Source organism: Amblyomma americanum, chromosome 10 (genome assembly GCF_052857255.1).
Source record: "Amblyomma americanum isolate KBUSLIRL-KWMA chromosome 10, ASM5285725v1, whole genome shotgun sequence".
Classification (NCBI taxonomy): Eukaryota; Metazoa; Arthropoda; class Arachnida; order Ixodida; family Ixodidae; genus Amblyomma; species Amblyomma americanum.
This window is the reverse complement of record NC_135506.1, coordinates 113568454-113593082: the sequence shown is the minus strand read 5'-3', so window position 1 is coordinate 113593082 and position 24629 is coordinate 113568454. Positions and strand designations below refer to the sequence as shown.

At 49.1% G+C, this 24629-nt stretch overlaps 1 protein-coding gene across 1 annotated transcript in view; it reads left to right on the top strand.

Annotated features, from left to right (window-relative positions):
* The window catches only part of LOC144108643 (uncharacterized), a 41041-nt gene that overhangs the window by 4812 nt on the left and 11600 nt on the right, over positions 1-24629 (top strand). Inside the window, exons 2-6 of the mRNA XM_077641827.1 lie at positions 4271-4487; positions 13781-13851; positions 14936-15113; positions 18573-18650; positions 22551-22902. Of these exons, the coding sequence (XP_077497953.1) occupies positions 4271-4487; positions 13781-13851; positions 14936-15113; positions 18573-18650; positions 22551-22902 (896 nt within the window). The remainder of the gene's footprint in view (positions 1-4270; positions 4488-13780; positions 13852-14935; positions 15114-18572; positions 18651-22550; positions 22903-24629) is intronic.

The following is a 24629-nucleotide window of genomic DNA, read 5'->3' as shown; positions in this document are numbered from 1 at the left end:
AAGTAGCCCATACCTTGAACTCACAAGCTGGCGCGCTTCCCGGCTAATTCCCCTGCTTTGAAAAGGCGTCGACAACGTGAACTTTTTTCTAATTCTAGCAGCTGCTCGCTACTTCGAGCTGCTGCAGTACGTGAATTGCTTTGTTTACGAATTCTAAGGTTTGGAACAGCGTTCTGGGGACATTCTCAGACGACCGCACCCTTTAGCAGGAATGTACACGGTGGACACAGAAATATGTCGCCACCAGCGGTACATGTTTTGTGGGCGTTAGCGCGTCCAGGGCAGTTCTGTCCCCGTTAGCACATAGATAACATATCTGAAAGGGTGCGATTGAACCGTTCAGTGAGACAATTTGTCTGGGGGAGTAGATAGAGGTCATCTTGTGAAAGGTTGAGAACGCTTGAAGAACCACAGAGGGAACTGCAGACAAGAACTTCATGCCGCGGTCGCTCAGAAGCACTTTAGGGGCGCTATGACACAATAAGATAGATTCCAAAAACAAGATTCCAACTTGGGGCGCCGAGCCATGGCGCAACGGTGTAGTCTAAGCGCAGTGAGTCTGATGGTCGACGGCGGTGACTACCTAACGCGTACCGTGCGTAGAGATGAAGGAGGCCGCCGCCGACTGGGAATGGTGTAGCGGTCAATGGAAGGGAATGGGATAGTCCAGCAGAAGCCGCCAGTCTGCGCTGGCGCTGGCACAGCGAGTGAGATGTGACGTATTTAGGCACGCTTGTGGAAACACCAATTCAACAGGAACTGCTTTTGACACAGTCACAGGTTTTGCCAAAACCGAAGCGGCTAGCCGTAGCGTGGCCGAATGCCTCTAGAATATGGATGCAAAGGGTACATGACACCACTGCAACCCGCCGGGTGCTTTCAAGCCAATAAACTAAGTGGCAGATCACACAATTGTCGAGTTCTAATTAACAAAGTTGCCTAGGCATCCTAGCGTTAAAAGCGTAGATAGAAGCATAAGGAGGTTAGTTAGGCAACGGCAGTATGCATCGTGTCGTTGATATGACACAAGGCCGTGGTGATCATCACAAGGCTCATAGGGCACGGCGGCAATGAGCCGATCTCCTGGAGACGATGCGACGTCGCGTTGGCAGGAAGCAGGATGCGCAAAAAAGCGACTCGAAGACCTATTTACCAAGCATTTCACCCCAGATTAGCTGAGCACAAGACCAGAGAAAAAGCTTGTACCCATTGTGTCGTGGGTGGATACGCGGTGGCAACGAGGATCGAACCTCGCACCTCCCGCATGTGAGGCGGATGCTCTTACAACGAGGCCACCGCTGGGGTGGAAGCGAGCAACGAAATAGGGGAGCGGCGTATTCACAGCTTAGAAGGATGGACCCACATACAGTGCTGATAATAGTTGTATGCGTGGTCGTATGTAATTATTTTTTGTCACGGTAACCTATTTTGCCAGTTGCATCAAAGCCCTGTCTGCTTTGAAACCTCGCTTAGGGGCCCTGCATTCCTGAAGCGTTTGCTTGCCAGTGTAGCTCCCTTTCGTAACATGATTTCAACTGCTAGCAATTTCGCATTGTATTTTTACAGCCGCAGCAGTAAACAAGACAGAGTAAACACCGCTTACATCACTACTTGTGGCCCAGAGCTCCGGCGTTCACATTCTGACGGACGCCCTCTAACATGGGCCCTGTGCGGGCGAGTGATTCGTAGCCGGCTTGGACAAAGGAAGCCTTGTAATGGGTGTTGTCAAGGGCTGGGGTGCGCTGCAGCTAATGCTCTCGCGCATTCGCCTTGGGTGTAGCGCAAAGTGCGCGAGCTTCTAGTTATGTGCTATGAAAATAAACCGCTAAAAATAGCTACAAAAAGAATTGTGAGCAGCTGAGATGAGCTTTTGAGATTCTGAGACGAATACTTACTAGTTTCCTCAGTGTTTTCGCTTGCAATTTCCATTCTAAGCAACTGCCATTTATTTTTATTTCTCGTACAGCAGCGAACTGCAGGCATTCTTAATGACAGCAATTAGATGCACCTCTGTGATAGAGGTTGAGGTGAAACCTCTCACATGCCTTCGCTAAGTGAATTTTTTGTCTGGCAATTATCTTCGCCACTGCAAATTGCTGCAAAGCTTGTACACTTACTGCGCCCGAACAGCGCCGCCTCTATTTTTACAATGCCAGGCGCATTGCTCTCTTCGTAATTGGAGCTGCCGGTACGCCTCACTTCAGCAAGTTGCCGCGCTTCGGCGCTACGCAAATCGTTGGACTGCTTGCGGCATGCTTGCCAACGCTCGCGCGGTGCTGGCGTTATTTGTCTTACTTCTACACTACAGACCTTCACAAGCGCGTCTCTCAGATTGCTGCTTCGTACCCCTCCTTGTGTACCTCGCGATTCATCCGCGGAGCAGCGCTTTTCCCAACGTCAATCGGCTCCAGCCACTTTGCTCGCCGTTTGCTGAGATGGGTTCAGGCGTTCTGTCCGACTATCACTTGAGGGTGCTTTTGTTGCCTGACGAATAGAGCGTTGTAAGTGTTTACGTTTGTTCGTTTCGTGGCACCATGATTAAGGAAAATTGTTTTGCGCGGAAAAATGGTGTGGTCGGCAACGCTGACGAGGTGTCCTCACAGCAGCACTAAAATGGCACGAGTTTATTATGGCAAGCATGGTTGCGGCTTTCAGTTTGGTGTGAAGTGTGGGAAATTTTTAGCTCGTTTGTAGAAAAGAAGGGGACGCTCACGTGCATTTATTTACATTATTTACAACACTTTACAGCAATAGCATATACAATACTTGGCATGTGTCCTCTGCTATATACATTACAACTCTGTATTTATAGCCATTCACATTTGTAGAGTTTGTGTATTTGCTTGCATTGACTCTTATGTGCACACATAAGGAATATGCATTGTATAGCGCAACCACATTTGTACGCTCGAGGAGGACAAACCATCTCGTGCGTGAGCGGAACATAACAGTGAACAAAACAAAACTCACCTAATGCCCGTCTGGACAAAAAGTTCGTAGACCCAAGTGTGTTTGATCACCCTCTCCTGCGGCTGGAGGCGGCAACGACGGTAGAATAAACGCTGAGGCTGGGCAAAAAAAACGCTGCCCTGTGGTTAGGCCTTTACGTGACCGCGCCTGAAGACGTGCTCAAGTGGACTTGATTTCGATTTAATCTGCCTCCTTTCCTTCAAGCGCTTTTTGTAGTTTTTCGTCATTTAATTAACGCCTGGTTGTAGTCAAGAACAGGCAGAACGTCCGAAATGCTTCGACATCAGCTGCTGCGCCGTGAATTTGCGACGGGGGTTCTTTTCGCGTCTTAAAACAATCATAGCTGCAGTCTGCCACGCAGAGAGAAAAATCTTTATCTAGTTGCCGTAACGATGAGAGCTTAGCCTTCAAAAAGTAGAGCTATGACCTGAAAGCTACTGCTATTTGGCAGTTTCGAAAAATGCCTTCTCGGCAAGATATATTATTCCTTCTTTATTTCATGCTCCCATTTCACTCACTCAACATAACTGAATCGCAAATCAATAGGGTGAAACGTATTACTAACAATCTTTACCCTCTGATGTCATATTTCTGCCAAGCAGTTTTAGCACCTCTCCCGGAATGTTTCAGGTTCTTAGCTAAAAGACAGACATGATTCGAACTAGGCGCCATAGCCATTCGTTAAAATGCCAACGCCGCTGCACCACATGCTCTGTGGCTCCTATTAAAACCAGCGCCTGCAGCGGCTCCACGGTGAGCAGCACCACGAACGGCGCGCTCTATGACGCGTCAATACCTGACAGGCAACATGATTACTATGAGGGATGCAGAGCGCCGCCTCACGAAGAAAGAGAGAACGTTTCAAAAATTCTCTTCGTCCGCTTTCCGTCGTCAGGCGCCACTAAGATAGCACTCTACCTCCCGGGCGTAGAGCAGGCGCGAAGGCTAGCCCACGGGGGAGCACAGAAAAGGAGGATAGGAGAGGGTGTTGGACGGTCGGATCGGCCGTACTCGGCAGACATTGTAAAAATAGAGGCAGCGCTGGCCAGGATATACCTAAGAAAGTATGCCAAGATTCCGTTGAACGCTAATTCGTGAATGGTATAAATTTTACAGGTCATAAAAGGTGCAGCGCGCGTGATAAAGATATCTTCATGTCATGATTCATATCCTTTGGTTCTTCGTAGACCTCACATCTCGTAAACGCCAACCTAAAGCAAATACACAAGCTATTGCGAAGTTTGGGACATCGATAGATGCGCGCAGTTTTTTGAAGGATGTCACCCTGGGCTGCGTGCAGTTCTTCGGTGGGCCCCACGGAAGCAGCAACAGCCGTGTCGGAGGAGCCCAAAGTGAAAACCAAAGAAGAAGGCGACGCAGACTCAGCAGGTTCGGCTGCGTCAGCCAAATCAGACAGGCCAGACCCAGCGGTGGCTGTCGCCGCTGCTGTGGCGATGGCGGCGTCTTTGGAGGCTCCTGAAGCTATGGACCCCACTTCGGCACACGAGCCTGCAGCAGTAAAAGCTTTTTCCTATCGCCCTCCCCTCCTCGGTCTTCGAAGAAGAAGGAAAGTTAAGAAAAACACGAGAGAACAGATGGCAGCAAAGAGTGTATCGTGACCCTGCTTTTCTGCTTTTCCATTCCAGCCCTTCCGCTGCGGAAGAAAAGTTCTCTTGTATGACATACTACGCAGATGCTGTCGACTATAGAGGAAACCGACCTTGCTAAGATGTGTTGTAATTTAGAGGCTCTGCTGCCTCAGATGGCATCCATATGAAAAATGCACAATCGCCGTCATTAGTTTATGAAACGTGGCTTTGTCGAATACATATAGTTTTTTTGCATGCAGCCTGCATACGCTTGAGATTTATTGTTGCGCTGGGCGCGCGCACGATCAGAATTAGGCTGCACATATCGATTGAAGGCTGCACTGAAAAGTGGGGATGAAGTTATTTTTCCGCTATAGTTGCGTTCTATCAAATTTTGACTGCGGATGTACTCATGAGCATAAACCAAGCCACGCATGCCCACACAACGTACTAATTGCGCGCAAAAATAAGCTGCACTGACATCTCCTCTGCCACGTTTTGGTCGCATTTGTTGTCACTGAGCCCAACCATTGTCAGCGCGTCTGACTTTAGCAAATACAAGTTTATGATATTCTTGGTGAAATCACTAGGAGGAAATTGAATTTTTCTGGGCGTGCAGTGGTCTGTTCGGATAAAAGGGCTGGATACCAAACAAAAGCAAGCGCCGCAGATGCCGACAGATGATAAGGGGGTGTCATTGAAGTTGGAAAATTTGCTGATATGATGCCGCACGGGACAGAGCCAACAGGGAATCAATACCAAATGCCTTAGTGCTGGTACAGATTGAGATTCGCTAATGGTGATGATGGAAAGACCCGCTAACTGCGATTGTGTTTATTTTAGATTTTGGTGTTACCTCCCTGGATGCATAGCGCCACAACGCTTGATTTACTTTTAACCTTAAAGTTGGCGCTTGTGTGGGAGGCGGGTACGCGGCGCAGTAAATTTTTGTTGTTTGTATTTGTTTTTCACAGCGAAGCTGTTCTTGCCTCAGGCTTTCATGGGACAAGCCGTGGTAACGCGGGTGCAGCGATGAGTAGAGGGCAAAGCCTAACGAGGTGGAGAGCAAGCGTCAACCACAGGTGCAGAGTAGTGGGGAGAGCAGGAGCACGCGCCAGGCGCGGGTGGGCGGAGCCAAGTCGCGGCTGAGATCAGGCCGAGTGCACGTGCGCTGAGTGAAAGAGAGGAGGAGAGTAGTCGGCCATTTGGAGAGCGCGCGCCCAATAGATGGTTCAGAGGAGTGCTCATATATATAACCGTATTTATATAACCATAATCCTGAGCCATTCTCCGGCGCGGCCATTTTCGATTGAATGGCGGTTCGTGGTGCGGGCGTTTCTTTGTGGACTGCGGGGCAGCGGCAGCTCTGCGGCCTCCCCTGCATATTTCTGTGATTTACTGCCGTTCGGGCTCCAGAAAAGGAATTTTCGAGCATATTTTCACATCGCCATTGTTTTGAAGGATTTTTTGCGTTATCAACGGGACAAAACTTATGCGTTAATCATGATATCTGGTTCGACGTTCGCGCTAATTGTGCCAGCGCTTAGCACGCGTCTGTACTTATATCACTGCCGTCTTGGTGCTTCATCGCAGAAAAAAACTTTTTTGTCAGTATCAAGCATTAGATGTATGGTTAGCACGCAGTCTCACTCCAATGCGCTCTTAATCGTTCCTGCCAGCCATAAAAGCATTCCCACAAATAGGGCTTTGTTGTCGCCTGCGTGGTGGTGCGCCAGTTTTAACTGTTCGAACTTGTAGATAGACAGAGACTTAGTTCCCTACAAATTAACGGGGCGCGACACCAACGAAGGGAACAGGCCGGGAACCAGGAATCAACTGAATTTATTCTACGCCGCACGTGGTGCCACGTAGCCAGCGCGAGCGCATCTCACGATCCGAGGTGCGCCGCACTGCTGATGATGATAGTGCCTCTACAGGGATTACCCCCCCCCCCCCCCCCCCACGGAGAGGTAGGAGAACGCCAGTCAACAGCAGGGCACCCATGAGACATGCCTGCTGAAGGCGTGGACCGAATCAGTGGAAGTGGGGCTCGTGATTTCGTGCTGGGGGATTAAAAGAGAAACGTGCGCGATGTAGGCGAGTTTCACGCGGTCGATTGCAACGATTTCTCATCGTCCATCGATAGAAGCTTATGGGTTTTCTCACGCCGCTTCTGGACGGGATAAAGGCCATCGTAGGGAGGAGTGAGCGAAGGCTTGTTGACGTCTCGGGGCACAAAGACAATGGTGGACGTGGCGAGGACTTTGCTCAAGAAGACTTTTTGAGTCGATGGACGTGCGTGAACGGGTTGTAGATGCCTGAAGATCAAGCGTAGTTGTTCAACGTAGGCAGGCAGAGAGATGTCCTTGGTGCGGGCCTAAACGAACTCGCCGGGCAAACAGACGGTAGTCCCGTAGACCATTTCTGCTGCCGTGCACTGAGGATCATTAAAGCTGATCGAAGGCCGAGGAGCACCGAAGGAAGGGAGTCGAGCCAAGAGGTGCGAGCTTCGCGTTCAACAAGGGTAGCCTTCAGCGGTCCGTCCAAGCGTTCAACCATGCCGTTCACGGAGGGTGTGAACATGGTGGACGCCAAGCAGAGATTTCAGGCCGCGAAACAAGGCGCACTCAAACTGGCGGCCACGATCCGTCGTCATTACAGTGGGGCAGCCGAAACGGGAAATATATCCACTGTAAAAAGTGGACGCCACTCTAGACGCCGCCATATCGGGCAGCGGAAAGGCTTCGGGCTACCGGGTGTAGCGGTCAACACACGTAAGGATGTATTAGAAACCTCGCGATTGGGGAAGAGGACCAACAAGGTCGACGTGTTCGAAACGACGGTCGGGGGGCCGGAATGGGTGGTGAAGTGATCGCGTGTCGCGCGTTGTTTTTGCACGCTGACATTGCAAGCACTCACGAGCCCAGCGACGCACATCTCATTTGACGTTTGGCCAGACCAACCCAGACGTCACGAGCCGCTGCGTATTACGAATGCCGGGATGGCTTGCGTTGTCCAGCTGTTCGAAGACTTAGCGGCGGAACGCTTTGGGTACAAAAGGCCGTGGAGAACCACTGGAAACGTCGCACACGATGGTGTCCGAGCAGAACTGTAGGGACATTGGTGACAAGATCAGAGAGCCAGGGATGTCCTGGAAGTCTTGAAGCTCACTGTCTAACGCCTGTGCGGCAGCTAGCGCTGCCAAGTCAAGCACGCCTGATGCAAGAGCAGTGACACTTGAGAGGGCATCGGCGGCGCAGTTCACGAGTCCTTCGATGTGTCGTATATCCACCGTAAATTCAGAGATAAAACTCAAGTGCCGTATCTCTCGAGCGATGTATAAGCTTTGATTCACACGAAAAGCAAAAGTTAAGCGCATGATTTACGTGAGCACATAAAAAACGGCTCCTTCCAAGATGTGACGAAAGTGTCGAACGGCGAGATAGACAGCTAGCAACTCACGGCCGAAAGTACTGTAGCGCCTTTCTGCGGGCTTGAGCTTCTGGGAGAAGAAACCCAGCGGGCACCAGCAGTCGTCCTGAACCTGTTCCAGGATGGCGCATACAGCTGCACCAGTGGCGTAGGTGATGAGACGCGAAGGGGCGTCGGCCAGCGGGTGCATGAACAGAGTAGCGTCGGCAAGAGGGCACTTGGCGGCTTGCAAGGCGCTTTCGGCAGCCGACGTCCTCTCGAGAGGAGTGTGGGGACCATGCGGTGACTTTGTGAGCTCGGTGAGGGCCAGGGTAATACGGGGAATGCTGTGCAAGAAACATTGGTGCAAGTTCAGGAGGCCGAGGAACTCGCGAAGCTTGCGAAGCGACTTGAGGTGAGGAAAGTCGCGGATGGCGCGCTCCTTGCTCTCCAAAGGACGAGTTCCATGAGCTGTGACGTGATGGCTAAGGAACTCGATGGCGTCGACGCCAAAAATGCACTTGGCCGGATTGATGAAGAGACCGTGCTCTTCGAGGCGTGAAAAAAGCAGGCGCAGGTGTTCAGCGTCTTCTTCTGACGAGCAACCAGGAGATCATCGAGGTGCGCCAACACAAAACGCAGGCCACGAGTGGCCTCGTTGATGAAGCGTTGGAACGTCTGAGGAGCGTTTTGCAGACCAAAGGGCATACGGAAGTACTCGAAGTGTCCAAACGGTGTTACTGTTGCAGCCGTGGGGGTGTTTTCAGGCTCCACCGGGATCTGATGGTAGGCCTTGGCCAGGTCAATGTGGAAAAATATGGCCATGCCATGCAGGTCGGCCGCAAGGGCATGAATATAGGGGAAAGAATACCGATCTGGGAAAGTGCGGGCGTTAAGGGCACGATAGTCGCCGCTGGGGCGCCAATCGCTGGGGTCACGTTTCGGCACCATATGCAGCGCCGAAGACCAAATGCTGGACGACGGTCGAATGGTGCCCAAGTGCAGCATAAGGTCGAATTCGCGGCGGGCAATGACGAGACGGTCGCCAGCAAGGCGGCGCGGTCGGCAGAACACTGGTGTGCCCGTAGTGACTATGTGGCGGGCGATGGTGTGACGGACGGGAAGCTCAAGGTTGCTGGGCCGTGCGATGGCAGGAAAATCGGCCAGAACCGCAGCAGAGGCCGACGACGGCAGCTGAGGAGCGGCTTGGAAGAGGGGGATGGCCACCGTAGCGAAGACGCCGTTCACAGACAAGTGAGTCGTGTGGTCCACTAGTCGACGAGATCGAAGGTCCACAGCCAGGCCAAAAGTGGCGAGAAAGTCCGCTCCGAGGATGGCAAATCGCACGTCCGCGATGACGAAAATTTTTCGGAAAGTGCGGCGTAAGCCCAAATCGAGGGTGACTGACCGCTGTCCGTAGGTAGCGAACTGGGAGATGTTGATCGCCTCCAAAGGGGCTCCTTGCACACCGCGTTGCCGATCGAGGCGGGAGGCAGGCACGACACTAACATGTGCACCGGTGTCCACAAGGAAGTGGCATCCTGAGATCCTGTTGGCGACGTATACTAGGCGGCCGGATGTAGAGCCAGAAATAACCGGCCGCCATCAGTGAGTCGCCGGCGAGCTTCCCGGCCAAGACAAGGTTGCCGGCACTGTCGGGCAGCGGTGCCGAACTTGCCGTGGTGTGAGCAGAACCCGTCAAGGGCAGGACTCGATCGATGACAGGAACTGGAACGATGGCGCAACCGTTGGTGAGAGGAACGCCTGTAGCGACGGGTAATCGACGCTCGCAGTTCGGCAACGGTGCTCGTGAGGTGGTCTATTTTAGCCTCGAGGCTTGACTGCCGGTCGACGAGAGTAGACGACGTGGCGGAAGGAAATGCAACCACAGAACGTGGGCCATAGTCCGAGACACGGTAAGCCGACTCAGCGAGATTATCCAAGCTAACATCGCCTGTTGCAGCCAGGATGACCCACGGGGTCCTGAAGCAGGCACTGAAGGGACAGCTCAAGGAGTAACGGGCTGTTGACGTCCTCTGTGCGGTCGCAGAACAGCTGTCGCATGCGATGGAGGAGCTGAGATGGTCGACGGTTGCCAAGGTACTCAGTGCTGAGCAACTGCTGCAGGCGGCTGCGCTCCGAGATGATCTTATAAAAGCTTGAATGAACAGTAGCAGAAGAGGCAGCTTTCACGAATTACGTGACCCGAAGTCGCGTTTAATTTATTCGCAATTATTCGGTGCGCGTGGCAGCGTCGCGTAGCCATTTGGCCTATTGTCATAGAATGTAATAAAATCTTGTATATTTTGCTCTCATGCATAACGATAGCAACAGCAGAAAGATACTACGGACAACCATTTATCCCGCCGATACCTCTGACATACGTGCGGAAATAGCAGCTGAAACTAGTAGCGGCCGTGATTACATCCAGTGCACAGAAAATGTGTTGAATGGGGACGATAGTAAGATCAGTGCACGGATGCCGAAGACGTGTTGGGGATTGAAAACACGCCCTTCGCCCGGAATGCATTCAGCCTGCAGCTGGCCGATCGGAACAGCACTCACAGCACCAGCGAGCCAAATCAATAGATCTACACTCTCATAAATTAAGTTATCATAGATGGTAGCACACGTAAAAGACGGCAACAAGCGACAAGCCACCACAGATATCTGCTTATAAGCAGCAGTTTCCAGTACGCACCCTACCTGGTCGAATGCCCTTGGATGTCACCATAACGAGTAACAATGGTTCTTCAATAACCGGAGTACGGCCTGGTTGAGAGAAAATGGGACTAGTGATGCACAGCACACACCCACACACTTTAGAAAATGTAGCACATCAACGACAGAAGCGAAGAACGTGTAAAAACGCGTTCTACGCGCGGCGCAGCGCGACCCTCAGCCCACCGCGCCTTGCGCGCCCACAGATGAGAACTGGTGTATGAGTAGGAGCTCGCCCGCAGCCTGCGTGAGAGGGTAAAAGAATATAGTCTATAGACGATTGCGCCGCTTGGCGGTAGTTTCTAGAATGTTCGGAAAATGGGTAAAGTCGCGCGGTCTCCGGAAAAGAAGCCGCCCGTGGGGAGCGCCAGCGAGGGTTGGCATGCGAACGGGCACCGCGTCTTCGGGCGAATCCAGAAGCCCGTGTGAGGGATACTGAAGCTATGCGTAAGCGGAGGGCGGAAAATCCCGAACTTCGAGCGAGAGAAGCCAAAGCCAATAGAGCGTGCCATGGATAGATAACCTCTCAGCCAATCGACCTGCTGGCTTGGACAAGTTATATGAAACTTAGCCTTGTGATTAGGGAACGCCAGGCAGCTACGCTGTCGACATCAGCGTTCGCGACGTTTATCAGGTGAAGCTGGGCTAATTTCTTTGAGACAGTAGCTTGGCTTGTCCACAAGACGTTTTCGGAACAATATACATCAGTGGTTGTAGGGAAGAGTTGCCCTTGACGGCAGTGAAGGAATGGGCAGATATTACTTTCAGAATGCCATGGATGGCAAAGTTGATAAAGAGACGGCAAAAGGCAATACAAATGGTAGTCCTAATTACGGGGCGGAGGGGGGGGGGGGGGGGTGGACATCTTCAGAGCAGTTTTTGAGTGTCTGCTGATGTTTTTACCGGCCTATGGTATCGCGTGCGACACGAACACCAAGTGGAAGATGAGCACGACTTGGCTGGCGAAACGGTCTGAGGCCATACGAATTTATTGGGGTAATGCGGCCCACATGGAACTACAAATTGCATTAGTGCACCAAAACTGTAGAAATGAAAGGGTGGCGCAGCGGGCTGATCCATCCCTCACTCTGTAGTGCAGCTTGATGGAAAACGTTACCAAGGAGACTAAATAAAAAAAATGAACTAGATTTGGCTGTTGACAAGAACAGGTTGGTTTGTTCACCACGTGCCAGGTCGCTGCTGGAATAGCAAACAGCGTAGCTATATACCTCATGCTATAGAGGCGATTCGACAGAGAAGGCTATCGAGCACATCATCATAGAATCCTAAAACCTAAGGCCCGGGAACACATCGTCCTTACAAGCGACAACAGCGCCAACGGAAGAACTTTAAGGTCTCGAAATGCGAGTCATGGTGGAGGAGACAATGAAGCCCTGCCTTGAGGACTAGTGACAGATCTGCTAGCAAGAACATTACTGGTTTCTGGATAAACAGAATTCTGTGCCGCGTTGGTTAGAGGGCTACGTTTTATTTTAAAATTGCCCGCTGTCCTTTCATGACTTGCGCCAGTTTGTTGTGATTCTCTAATAAAAAACCTGGCGTTGGTTTACCTTTGGTTAAACCTGGAGTGACGCGATAGGTACAGCTGGCTGAGTGGAACTTGATCAGTTGAATTGCAAAGTCAGTCTTTCGCCGCTCCGTTTCGCTGGGCGTTCCTTATTCATCTTCGTCCCACTTGACACGGCGCATTCGCACAGCTAAGGCAGCTCGGTTTCGCCGGTGCGCCGCGCTGCCGGCAGCAGCAACTCCTCCGCACCACGTAGCTCGTCACGTTACCAACCAAGTGACGAACCACGTGATCAACCACGTGACAACGTGGTGGCGAAGCCAAGGGATGGCGGCGCCGCCACGTTGAAGGCTCTAAATGCTACCGTAATGTGGCTATCGCTACAAAATGGGAATGGTCGCATCAGCCTGATCATAATCCAACGAAGAAATGCGCCTTCCACTCATCCCATGATATCCCTCTTCTGTGCAAGCCGCGGCCAACTAATATACACATGAGGCACTGATTCTTCTGTTTAAGACGTCATTTTAGTGTTGTGTCGTAGTCAGGGTGTCTTTCGCTCGACGATTAAACAAAATGCTGTCCGTGTGTATTTCCCTGGGGACAGCTACTCTCGGAAAGGTTTTAGGTGATTTTATTACAACTGCACGAAACTTTCTCATCTGTCGCTCAGATCTAAGTGCGGAGCGAGAGGTTTCGGAGATACGGACGTCGTTCTTCTACTGATGTACCGCAGCAGTTCTTAAGGGAACAGCTCTATTGCTGTTATTCTGTGAGATCATGCTCCGCGAAAAGCTCGACGCAAGCTCACACGAGCAACTGCTCGCTTTCAATATAATCGTCTGATAGATATTTCACCTGGCTAACTACTTACATGTCATTACCGCTAACACAAAAACGTTGAGGATGCTAAGTCACGGTACGAGTGGAACGCGATAGCATTAGATTTCACATTTGTCGAAACTTCTGTCTCAGCGTCTGTGTGTTTGCGTCAGTTTCTTTTAACTGTTGCTTCGTAAACCTCCACGTTCGACTACACGCTACATTAGCAGGTATCTGCAGACTGCGTTGGCGCCGACACTTGCATACATCACAGATTTTCTGATTTTTTATTCCTATTCCATGCCTAGGTACGTTGTTGTCTAGAATCCAGATTGCTCACAACCCGGCAGTGAGGTTGTGATGACGTCACAAAGTCACGTGACTTCTCTCAACTAGTTGATTTCATTGCCATTTGCCACCGTGGATAGGACGTGGATGCGCCAAATGTTCACGTGCTCTACTGCGACCAATAAGATTTGCTAATCAATGCAGGTTCTGACGACGTCAGGATCTCACCTGACATCTCTCGTCCAATGAGCGAGTTGTTTTGACACCGGACATTGGTGGGGTTTTTGTGTCACAACTTTATGCTATCGCACAGTACTGAGAGGGAACGGCAGTATTATCAATTTACTGCTGTTGTGATATCCTGCAGAAAATCAGTTACTTCTGTCCCCGCTCTGAAATCGGCCACATCCACTCCGCTATGAGGTATTTGAGCACAAACGCTGTTGTGCAGGTACAGCGGCAACCTGCGGCTTCTGGCGCTGTTGAAGATCCTCCAGAGACTCAGCTCAGAATGCCGAGCAAGTAAGGCGATGTCCTATACGTTCACACATTTCGGTAGTGTTCTCATTCCATCGCCACTTTGTTACTGGTATCAATAACGTGTTTACACTAATTACTCAGGGGAGTACTTACTGACGCGAATGGCAGAGCGCTGTCTAAAGTTTATGTTGTCAGAGCAGTTTTTTAGTCCGCCGCCTTGGCTCAGTTGCCGTGACTTCCGTCTACTAGCTCTTCGTAGCGGGGTTGAATCGCGGTCCCGGCGCACAGTTCGGTGACGGACTAACGCGAAACCGTCCTTGCTCTTGGCCGACTGTGGGATACAGCTGCTTCATCTTTCTTTCCTCTGTCTCGCTGCTTGCCTGTGCGTCCTTGAAAGGCCCCGTAAAACTTACCTGCCTACGTCTTCCGTTTATAGGTGGCATTATTAATCACGAGACGTCATCTGCATCCTCTTTCCCAGCTAGGCGCTGCATTAGGACGCTAAGCCGCAAATGACATACCATTTATTCGCTTCAACCGCATGATGCCAGCAGCGGTGGCTAAAAGTGATGGGATATTTGCTTTCCACGTGCCTCTTCCAAGGAAGCAAAAATGAATGAATGTGAGGTTTCCGCATGGCGTGCACCAATTCTGCCTGCTTGGCAGTATCACTAATATTTTTTGAGCCAACTGAGCAGTTATATAACATGTTACCTCTGTGCTAGTTCAAGCACCTAGCCATCGCAGTAACTTGTGAAGGAGCTTTATTTATGGGACTGATCTCGCTTGAGTCCCTGCAATATATATTTTTCTGCTGTTGCGTATATCATGCCTTGGGCACCGGAAGTGCCTCTGATATTATGTGGCATCATATCTTCCATATATTCTCTGTTTTCCGAAGATGCTGACCATTGACGAAGTTCAATATGTGTTGAAAAGTGACCCCAAACGCGCTGCACACAGCATCGCCACCCCTCCCTTTTGCCCAGTACATGCTTCGACGACTGAAAACAGAACATGGATAGACACCAGTGCATGCAAGCTCCTAAGTGATTTCGCTTGCCCGCTGCGTTAGCTTTTTCTTCGTACCTAAGCAATGCAAACAGATCTTGATAATTGAATGCAGGATGGTCCAACGCTTCATCGGCTCATGTTCGCTCCTAGTTGTCTTGATAGCTATCATCATTTTCGTGTTGCTTCTGAAACGGAACGAGACATCAACCACTGCCTCCGGTGGCACCAGTACGTCAGCTGCCTCGGCCACCGCGCCTCCAATGACGCTAACGCCGACCACCTCTCCAAAGGTTAGTTGACGCCATTTTTCAGTTGCACTTTGTGCAATATCCTGTATGGGGGAGTCAAGACAGCAAGCTGTAGGAAGTGACATAACGCGAGTCATATATCCCTCTATTTCCATACCTGGCGCCCGCACTGAGCATCATTGAGAAGCGTCTCTTATTTTGTCCTTGTCTCAAGGTGTCTTTCCATGGCAGCATATCTGCGAAGAATATACCAAGTAGCTCTTACCACAGTTTTTTTATGGTAGCTTGTTACGAAGCCAACAGGCATAACTTGCACCTCTTAAAACTGGTCACTGCAGTACTGACCACTCCACGCCACCTTATTTCAATCACTTTATACTCGAAGCTGAAGCGTTAATTCCTTGATTCATTCTTTAGAACTTTCTGCCAAAGATCATCACAGCAGCAGTAAACAGGGCCGTAGTTACGAGCGCTGCCTAGAGTAACAAAGCTCTTGTCTGTGCTAGTTATTATATTCTTCAGAAAGCTGCTCTTCAAGGGGGTAACTCGAGATGATAGGCACAAAGAGATGCATGTTTTTCTCACACCTTGTCTTGAAGCTGTATTTCGTTCCAACAGAATTTTGTGATGAGAACAGCTGAAGTGAATGGGTGGCCGCGTACTACTGCCGAAGCTTTTGGCGCTCCCTGTAAAAATGAGGAGGGGTTTAATGCATAGATGCGCCTCAGACTTTATTATGCCGGACTAAGCTTAAGAAAAGTAACCTGTTTACAAAGATTACAAGTGGGACAAATAACCGATCCATGTGAATAGTGCAGTAAAGATCGTCTACAGATGTGGCATTGCACGAAGGAAGGAGGCAGCTTTTTCCCGATATCTACCTGTTTAAGCGAGTGAAAAGATTATAAAATATAGAATGTGTTAGCAAAATGAACGTGGCAATAGAGAGCGCAAATTCATCAGAAGCGGTTGTAAGCATATGCTCCCATCACTGCTTTTCCACTTATCACATTGATGCGCATTGCATTACCTTTTACCGTTAAAAAAATTACTTCTGTGAACTTTCGAGAATCGCCCTGTCTCCTAAGGCATAATACAGCAGCCTCATAGGAACCTCTTTCGGAGATAAATTCATGCTTTAAGACGAAACAAAATTTTTCAATTTCTCCACGAAGGGCAGATGCTCAGTGAAGAACATCAGACTGCCAAAATCAAACATTGCATTATTGCGTGTTATAGCTAGCCAGCAGCTTGACAACGTTTTACCTCTCATACTTGGCCGCCGCGGTGGCTCAGTGGTTATAGCGCTCGGCTGGTGACCCGAAAGACCTGGGGTCACCACCGGCCGCGGCGGTCTACTTTCGATGGAGGCGAAATTCTAGAGGCCCATGTACTGTGTGGTGTAGCAGCACGTCAAAGAAACCCACCTGTTCGAAATTTCCAGATCCTTTCACTGCGGCATCACTCACATCCTGAGTCACTATAGGACGTTAAACACCATGAAAACCTGTTAAACCTCTGATACCATACAACTTTGAGAGAAAATTTCTTATGTTAGCAAAAAGCGACTGAAGCAAAACGTTTGGCCATAGCCGCGGTTTAACTGTCCCTCCCATATTGTTATTTCAGAAATACTCAGTTATACCCCCAGTTGCATTCGAGGGTTCGAAAAACCCGCGCATGAAAAAAATCTCAGCTTTTACCACTGCTGAAGTTTAGAGTCAAGTCGCTGAAAGGCGGAGACGACTACTTTGCATTTTCGCTAGGACACGCCATAGAGCAAAAGGTTTTCCCTTCGCTGTTTACTCTCGGGTTCAGCATTTTCAATCGTCAAACGGGAATTTTCATGTACAAGCATGTCAACTTGTTGCTGCATAAGGAGCAAACCAAGCTGAACGGGAGCGACTACAGAATTACGGCCAGCTTTTTCCACGCTGTTTTCAGTGTCAGAAGAATTCTTTGGAAATCACTGTTGACTTCTACCCATTTCACTACTGAAGTCACTTACGTCACATTGATCACTTTTTGTTGTTTTTTTTGCATAAAGCGTGGTGGCGCATATGGCAAAATAAATATGTTGCCAAACCACTTAGGTTGCAAAATATCACTGCATACATACAGCCCGAAGCGTGTAATGGAGCCAGGAATGTCATTACCACTAACAAAAGAAGAAATTCACTAGCAATGCCGACGCATTATCGGAAAGCACTCGTCGTTGCCGGATGGTGGAAACGAGCCATCGAGACGGATTTACGTTTTGCATTTTGTAATGTTTTGTACAGACAGAGCAAACAATAGGCTAACCAGCCAAGCGAGCACAAGGGCATAGTGAACCGTTTCGCCAATGTAGGTCATGCCTACTAAAGGTGCGTGTGTCGCGCCCCTCTTAAACACATACCGGTTAACGTCATAACGGTCAATTCTTTACTATGATGTGCGTTTGGTTTTCGATCGAAATTAGTATATATTTTAAGCAAGTTCACTAAGCGAAGTCTCTTTTTTGACAGCTCCGACATGACAGCACAGGTAGAAAGCTTTTAGCAAGTACTTTGGCTTCATTTTTTTTTTATTTTTTCTTTGGCATTGATAAATTTCGTTCTCCAAGTCGACAATCAGGACGAAGTTGGCGAAGAAGTTTGTGTACCTTTTAGAAATTTTTTTTCTGTCTTAAAATGGGGAAACAACTTTTACTCATGTGGAACATGACGCCTTCTTGTTTGGATTTGGCCGATCCGGCTTGTTTTCTTAAAGGGTTTATTGTTCACATCAATATTTTATTGATTTTCTTTTCGTGCGCCACTTGAATATCGAGAATTTGCTTATCTTTTTTGCGTTCTGTAATGCTCTTCGGGCTGAATTTTGGCATGAATAAAGAAGTATAACAACAAAAAAATGATTTCGTGTCATATCTTGATGAACGCAATAAGCACAGGTTTACGATCGCATGAATAAAACCTCACTTGATAGTGGGATTACCGTGAAATCAGGCGCAAGACACGATGGCTTTCTCGTCGGTCCTCAGGGGATAGCCTAGACTGCTGACGCTGCAGAGTTTATTGATATGCTCATTCATAATACCTTCAATGCGTGCAGCATCGTGAAGAAGACGTGCAAAAAATACGCTGATATCCAAAGAACAAGAACTTTGCATGCATAGACCGTTGTGAAAGAAAGCAACAAATCTCCGGCTCGACTAAACTCAGCTTTTATTGGGAGTACGCTTGGCGCTGGCAGCATGAAAAAAAAGGCGGGGGGGGGGGGGGGGGGGTTAAAATGACATTATGCGCTGTTAACGGGAAATTGCCAGTCAAATTCAACAAAAGGAATGTATTAGCTACCATAATGCCGACGCATAGTTGTAATTGGTTATAAGGGATATTTAGCTCCATCCTAATTCTTACAATTGCGGTTTTGTCTTTTTTCTAACCCGGTAGTCTGTCGCTGTTAAGAAGCAAAAAGAACACAGAAGATTTTGAGATTGCTAACATTCGTTTTTTCCAGGACCAAATCACCACAACCACTAAGCGGAGTGGAACACATCTCCCACTTTCAGAAAACATAGTTCCGGGCTCCCCCGCGGTAAGCGAACGGCGTTTGAGTTCTCGTGTGCGTGAGCTCTCTGTAAGTTAGAAAATTATATCGTTGACAGTTTTTGAAACTCGCAGATTTTAGCTCTGCTTTCGTAGGAAGAAATAGCGAGAGGTGCCCTGTCATCGGGAAGGTGTCAACTTAAGGCTCTACAAAAGCTAGCTTCCGTCGCCGTCCATGGTATAAAATGCATCAGTATCGTCACCACGCTTCGCGTGATGTCAGCTGTAGACCATAAGCTAGTGACGTCTGCAGCTAGGAAAACGTTTTTTCCCAAAGACACTGGGACTTGAACCAAGGACCTTCATACTGCAAGACGAGCACACACCGGCTCTTCAACCACGAAACCGCATTATTTTCCCCCATTAAAGGTGAGCTTAGTATATGCGTTTTATTACGACTGTATGCTAATGAGTAGGTGCGTCATTAGAAAGGACGGAATCTTTAATGAACCTCACAACAGTGCTCACGATGAGAGAATCCTTTCGCATTCAGAGCACGTTAGCAGTCTTAAGTGCCCATCGTAAATTTTACAGTGCACTCAGTTTCAGTTATTAGCCTCTCCCTTTCCAGTGTTTGCATGTTACTCCATGGCTAAGCGTTTTCAACTGAAACCCTCGCATAAAAATCTGGACTTTGAAAATGGTAAAGAATAAAAAAAATGAATTGGGAGCAGTCGTCCCCATGTAAGACCATAGTGTACGTTTAATTGCTGATTCGTTTTGTTTTTCCGATATCAATGACGAGAAGCGTTGAGAGTCAGGCAATAAGCTATGAGATTGCTCTGAGATATTGCTCAGCAGCGACAAGGAACGGTTGCATATGCGCATTACACGTATATCGTTCGGACAGAGAAAAGTGGAGGCCAAAATAACGCGCATAATATTTACCGCACGAACGAGGCTATCAGGTCTGGAAACACGCGAGTTAGAGCTGGAAGCTTTCCTTTACGGCGGAAAAGGTCATTCGTCAGAGCTTCAATTCACTGAGCAGAAATGTAAAGCCGCTAAGCTCAAGGTCAGTGAACACTGAATAGGTAAATGCGACAACCTCCACAGAAACCACAGCCGGCTCCGAGCGGTAGGCGTGCATACACATTCGGCTTGCACATGCAATATAAAAGCAATCTAATACCTGCAGGTATTGTACACACGCGAAAATCGGTATTTTTGGCGCCGTGATAAACACGTAAACCAGAACACGACCTTTAAGCGCGCGCAGCAAATCCTAACCATTGTAATGGATGTCGCTGGTCGACTTGATTCTGCATTGTTCTGAAAATCTGATCACGACTATGAAAGAATAAAGACAGAAGGGACAGAGTTTTCAGGCGCTTCATACGGCGGAGGCATATCGAGATCAAGTGATCACACACACGTATTAAACGAAATCTTCGTTCTTTTCTTGTGAAAGGTGTTCATGGGTTTACTCGCTGCCTGGATGTTTTTGAACGTATTCTGTTGAGCCACAGGAGCCCCTACCAGGGGTTCTGAACTGCGCGCGCGCTGTTCTTAAGCGTGGCCCGCATGGAGCGTTTCTTCTTCCCGCGAAATCGCGTCGCGCGCCCGACGCCCGTGTCGCCGTCGACGAATTCACTCCCGCATGGTCAGTAGCCAAGCGGCGTTTTTTTTGCCGCCCAGTTGTGCGATGCGCGCGTCCCCATCAATACTCAAAGCGAAATGAAGCCGCTGGCTCTCGCGAGCGAAATGTTCGCGAGCGCGCATCCTCCATGCGAGAGTCTCTCCTTGAAACCACTGTAGCCGGGTGCACCGGCGCGGGCCCGTCCAGAATCACGTGACTCCCGCTCTGGCTCCCATTGGTCCTCTATCGCTGCCCTCTCCCGGGGTCGACGGGGCGTCGGCGATTTTATCTGTTCCGCCAGAACCCGACGATTTGGCAAAAACGTCCTCTCTGGCGGCAAAAAAACGCTCCGCTGCCGTCGACGCCGACGAATTGCCCGGAAAAACGCTCCATGCGGGCCACGCTTCACTAAGCCGATGGTGCCTTCTTCCGAAGAGCTCTTGTTCTCTTGTTAAGTGTTCCGTCTCCGTATGCTCAGCTATTTTCAGTTGCTTGTGTTGGGAACATAATGACCTGCTGAGATGTCGAACACACTACACAAGGCGAGGGCTGGCAACCGGTGCGGCCCAAAGAAATGTTTTTAAACAAAGTTTCAGAATAAGTTTCGCATCCCACGGCCTTCCTAACAAGTCGGCCCGTCGTTAACAGCTTGCGTCAAAGTACGGGACAACACTTCGAAGCTGCTACGTTCTTGAAATGGTATGGCAACCTGCTCAATCATGTCAGAGTCGATCTATTAAACAGTGATTCCGGGTGGAGTTCATCTGCGCATTTCAGACTAATAGGTGCAAGCATCAAGTTGCAGTGGGAAACAAGAATTAAATCATGAGGTATATAAATATAAGCACCAGCAAGCCCACAACACACAGGCGCTGAGACGGTGCTCTTGCAGCCAACTGCATCGCAGTTTGTGAACAATCACTAGAAATACGCTGTACATTAAAGTATCAAAGAAAATGATGTAAATAATCCGTCCGGCGTGTCATTCTTCTCTGCTTGCCGCTTCCATTTCGCCGCACCACAAACTCATTCACCATTCTCTATTCTTAAGGTCCTGAGAAGCAATAAACACACATTGAAGGGGTAGCCCAGCGTAGTGCTGCATTCACATTCACAACGTTTTTGACGACGGAAAATAGCACTGTCAGTTGGTAGCTGATTCTACGGAGACAGTGCGCGAAAAACGAACCACAGTCTAGAAATGAAAGATGCGAACGCTGACTAACGAGTGAACATTACTGCAGGTCTCGCAATAAATACTGGAAGAAGCGCACACACAACAAAGAAACGGAACAATAGCATACTACTTTACACCGCGCGTACTACGCACGAAACGGAGTTGATGGCATGCTTCATTTTACAAACCAGATTTTGGTCATTCTTCAGTCAGATAGTGTGCAAAGACCTAACACATTGTGAGTGGCCGTGAAGGCCCCATTGACGCCGAAGTTTCCTGCTACTGCATTCAATTTGTGAAAGATGCTGTGGACCTGGACTTACACTTCCAATTTCTCTTTCCAGTTTCTTGCAAGGCGCTTTTGGTGTTAGGTCTTTGTTCTCAGATCATTTTTCTAAGCAGGCTTTCTGCTATTTCACTGAGCACTGGCATAGGAAAACCACCATGCTTCTTTCTATCAACTTGGAGGCCAAAACTCGATTCCAATATGTGGTTCTGGAAGACAATGACCTAATTCCACGATCGACTAGTTTAGAATGCGAAAACTAAAGATAAAAGAGCCATTATCGAACGTGGTGTGTAGAACCAATACGTGCGGTTTGTCATGGTTAAAAATTTTTTTGAATATATAAACTCCAATGAGGGATATCACATACCTAAATACACCAATGAGTGACGTTGTGGAAGTTAAAAGCAAACTTTTTGCACTTTGAAACAGCAATCAATCCTACAAGACGGTGTAAGAATAAAAAGAATACCTTTTAGGCACCAGGAGGTCATCGTAAACCTTTTGTATTTTATGTGCCATTTCCATTTTGTAACCACGACCCTTTTCGTGTACGTGGTTTGATCTGTGTTGTTTTTCTCCAGTATTCTTCTCGAATAAAAGCTTCAGTTGTCAGTCAGCACTCGTCCGTCTTTCTTCGCTACCAACTGTCAAATTGCCCAGAGCTCCACTTGTAATATACAGATACAAAGACTAAACAAGTGTTCATAAACAAGAGGAGGACCGCCTTTTCGCGTCGAATAGTAACTGAAAGCGGATAACGAAGAGAATTATGTTCCGAAATAAAAAATACATTCCACTCAATGTCGTGGCTAATGCTACGTGGGTGCTTACGGGTCATGAGCAGGCGAACACGACATCCGGCCAGCTCAAGGGGAGCAAGGTGGACGTGGGCGGCGTGGTGCTGGACCGGTGGCTCGCTGTGGCGTACGCCGCGCGCGGGATGCGCTTCAAGCCGGCGGAACCCCGAGTTCGCTCCGACCGCCCCTCGGTTGATGTCAGCCCGATGGGATCATCCTGCGCACAGCTGGTCGGAGGTCGCCTAGTGGGCAGTGAGGACTGCTTGCACGTGAACGTGTGGGCCCCCGCCCAGCCTCCGCCGGACGGTGCCTTGAGGCCCCTGGTGCTGGCGCTGACGGCAGACTGGTTCTCGCGCGGCTCCAACAACGTCGGCGAATGGGAACAGCTGGCCGCTAAAGGTGACGCTCTTCAACGCTTTTGCTGCAGCGCCATTGAGCGGAGGAACATCGCAAAACAAAGTGCACTTTCGAGCTATCATAGCTCATTCCTAATAGAAGCTGGTCATTATTATCTTCATTACTGTTACGCTCTCCCATCCACGTTCATCACAAGCGACAAAGATGTCCCTCAGTTTCCTTCATTTAATCGCTGTGTTCTGTGCAACCTGCAGCTACTTATACCCACAAATTTTCAAATTTTCTCAGCCGAACTTACGCTGCACCAGCTCAGCTTCTCTTGAAATCTGCTCTGTTGTCCTATCCTACTGCCACCGGCAATCGGTTCTTTATTCTCCCCATGCACGCTTCTTCTTGATGTGAACTTGAGTATTACTAACTCCTCTTCATTTTATAATCCACTCTCTTGCTTTCAATATCCTGCCGCTCGTCCTATCGTTTCATTTTCAAAGGTGATACGTGTTACTGAAATATAATTTTAAGCCTGTTCTTTTTGTTTTTTTATTTTGTGTGCTCTTAATGCTTTTTTATATGTAAATGTACCTCAACCATCTCCAGTTTGCGTTACAGGAGATGCATGTTCAAGCCACTCCTTAAAGTAGACCTCTGCCAGGAATGCCGCACTGCTGCCCTTGGTCAGGCTGGAAGAACAGCAATTGATGCTGGATTTCGGATGGACGTGGTCCTGATGGACAAGTACTTGGACGTGTAGTTCCTGGCGTCTCCTAGAAAAGCAGCGGCAATAAAATAACATCAGAACAAGACCGAAGAGAAAAATTGGCAGTGGTTTAACTGTGATTAAACCTTGAGTGACGAGATAGCTACAGCTGTCCGAGTGGAACTTGCCTAGTTGAATTAACAAGTCACCCTTTCGCCACTTCGTTTCACTGGGCGTTCCTTCTTCATCTTCGTTCCACGTTACATGGCGCATGCGCGCAGCTGTGGCAGCTCGGCTTCGCCGGCGCGCAGTAGCTGCTCCGCACCAAGTGGCTGGTCACGTGACCAACCAGGTGGCAAACCACGTGATCAGCCACGGCACTGCGCGGCCGGCAGCTGCTGCACACCACGTGACGAACCACGTGAGAGCGTGGCGGCGCCAGGCTGAAGGCTTGAAATGCTACTGTAATGTAGCTATCGCCACAAAATGTAATCTGCCTTCCATTTCCGCAGTTTTCCAGCAATGAACTGATATAAAATCGTCCGTCTTTCTATTCCGCGCATATGCCAACCGCTGGCTTACTCCGCTGACCTGAAACAGTCACTACTACCCTCCAGTTCACAGTGTAAGTGCGAAAGCACTAATACAGTGGCTCTGTCTCTAGAAAAATCGTCTAGCGTTTGTCTGTCTATACGAGAGCAACCTGTATCGCACATATTCCGCCGGTGACAGCACCTGTCATTTCAGGGCAGTGGCGCACTGCTCAGTCGCTGCAACACTGCGCCAGGAGTGGTATGAGGGCTCCCAGGGATCTACGAGTAATAAGTAGAGAAAGGCCAATTCTGCATGTATGGGCACGCGTTGCTTTCGCACAGTATACGAGTGTTGTAAACGTTTTCTCTCATTTTGAAGTGTTCGTTAATGCCATTTACCACTATAACATCTACTATCGAATTCCCACGGAGAGGCTGATCGCTACTTAGAACTCGCTGCTTTCAAAAAGGCCAGCGTACAGGATCTGCGAAGAGCAAACGGTTTATAGCGTTGTAACCATTCTTGTGCTTTCGGTGTG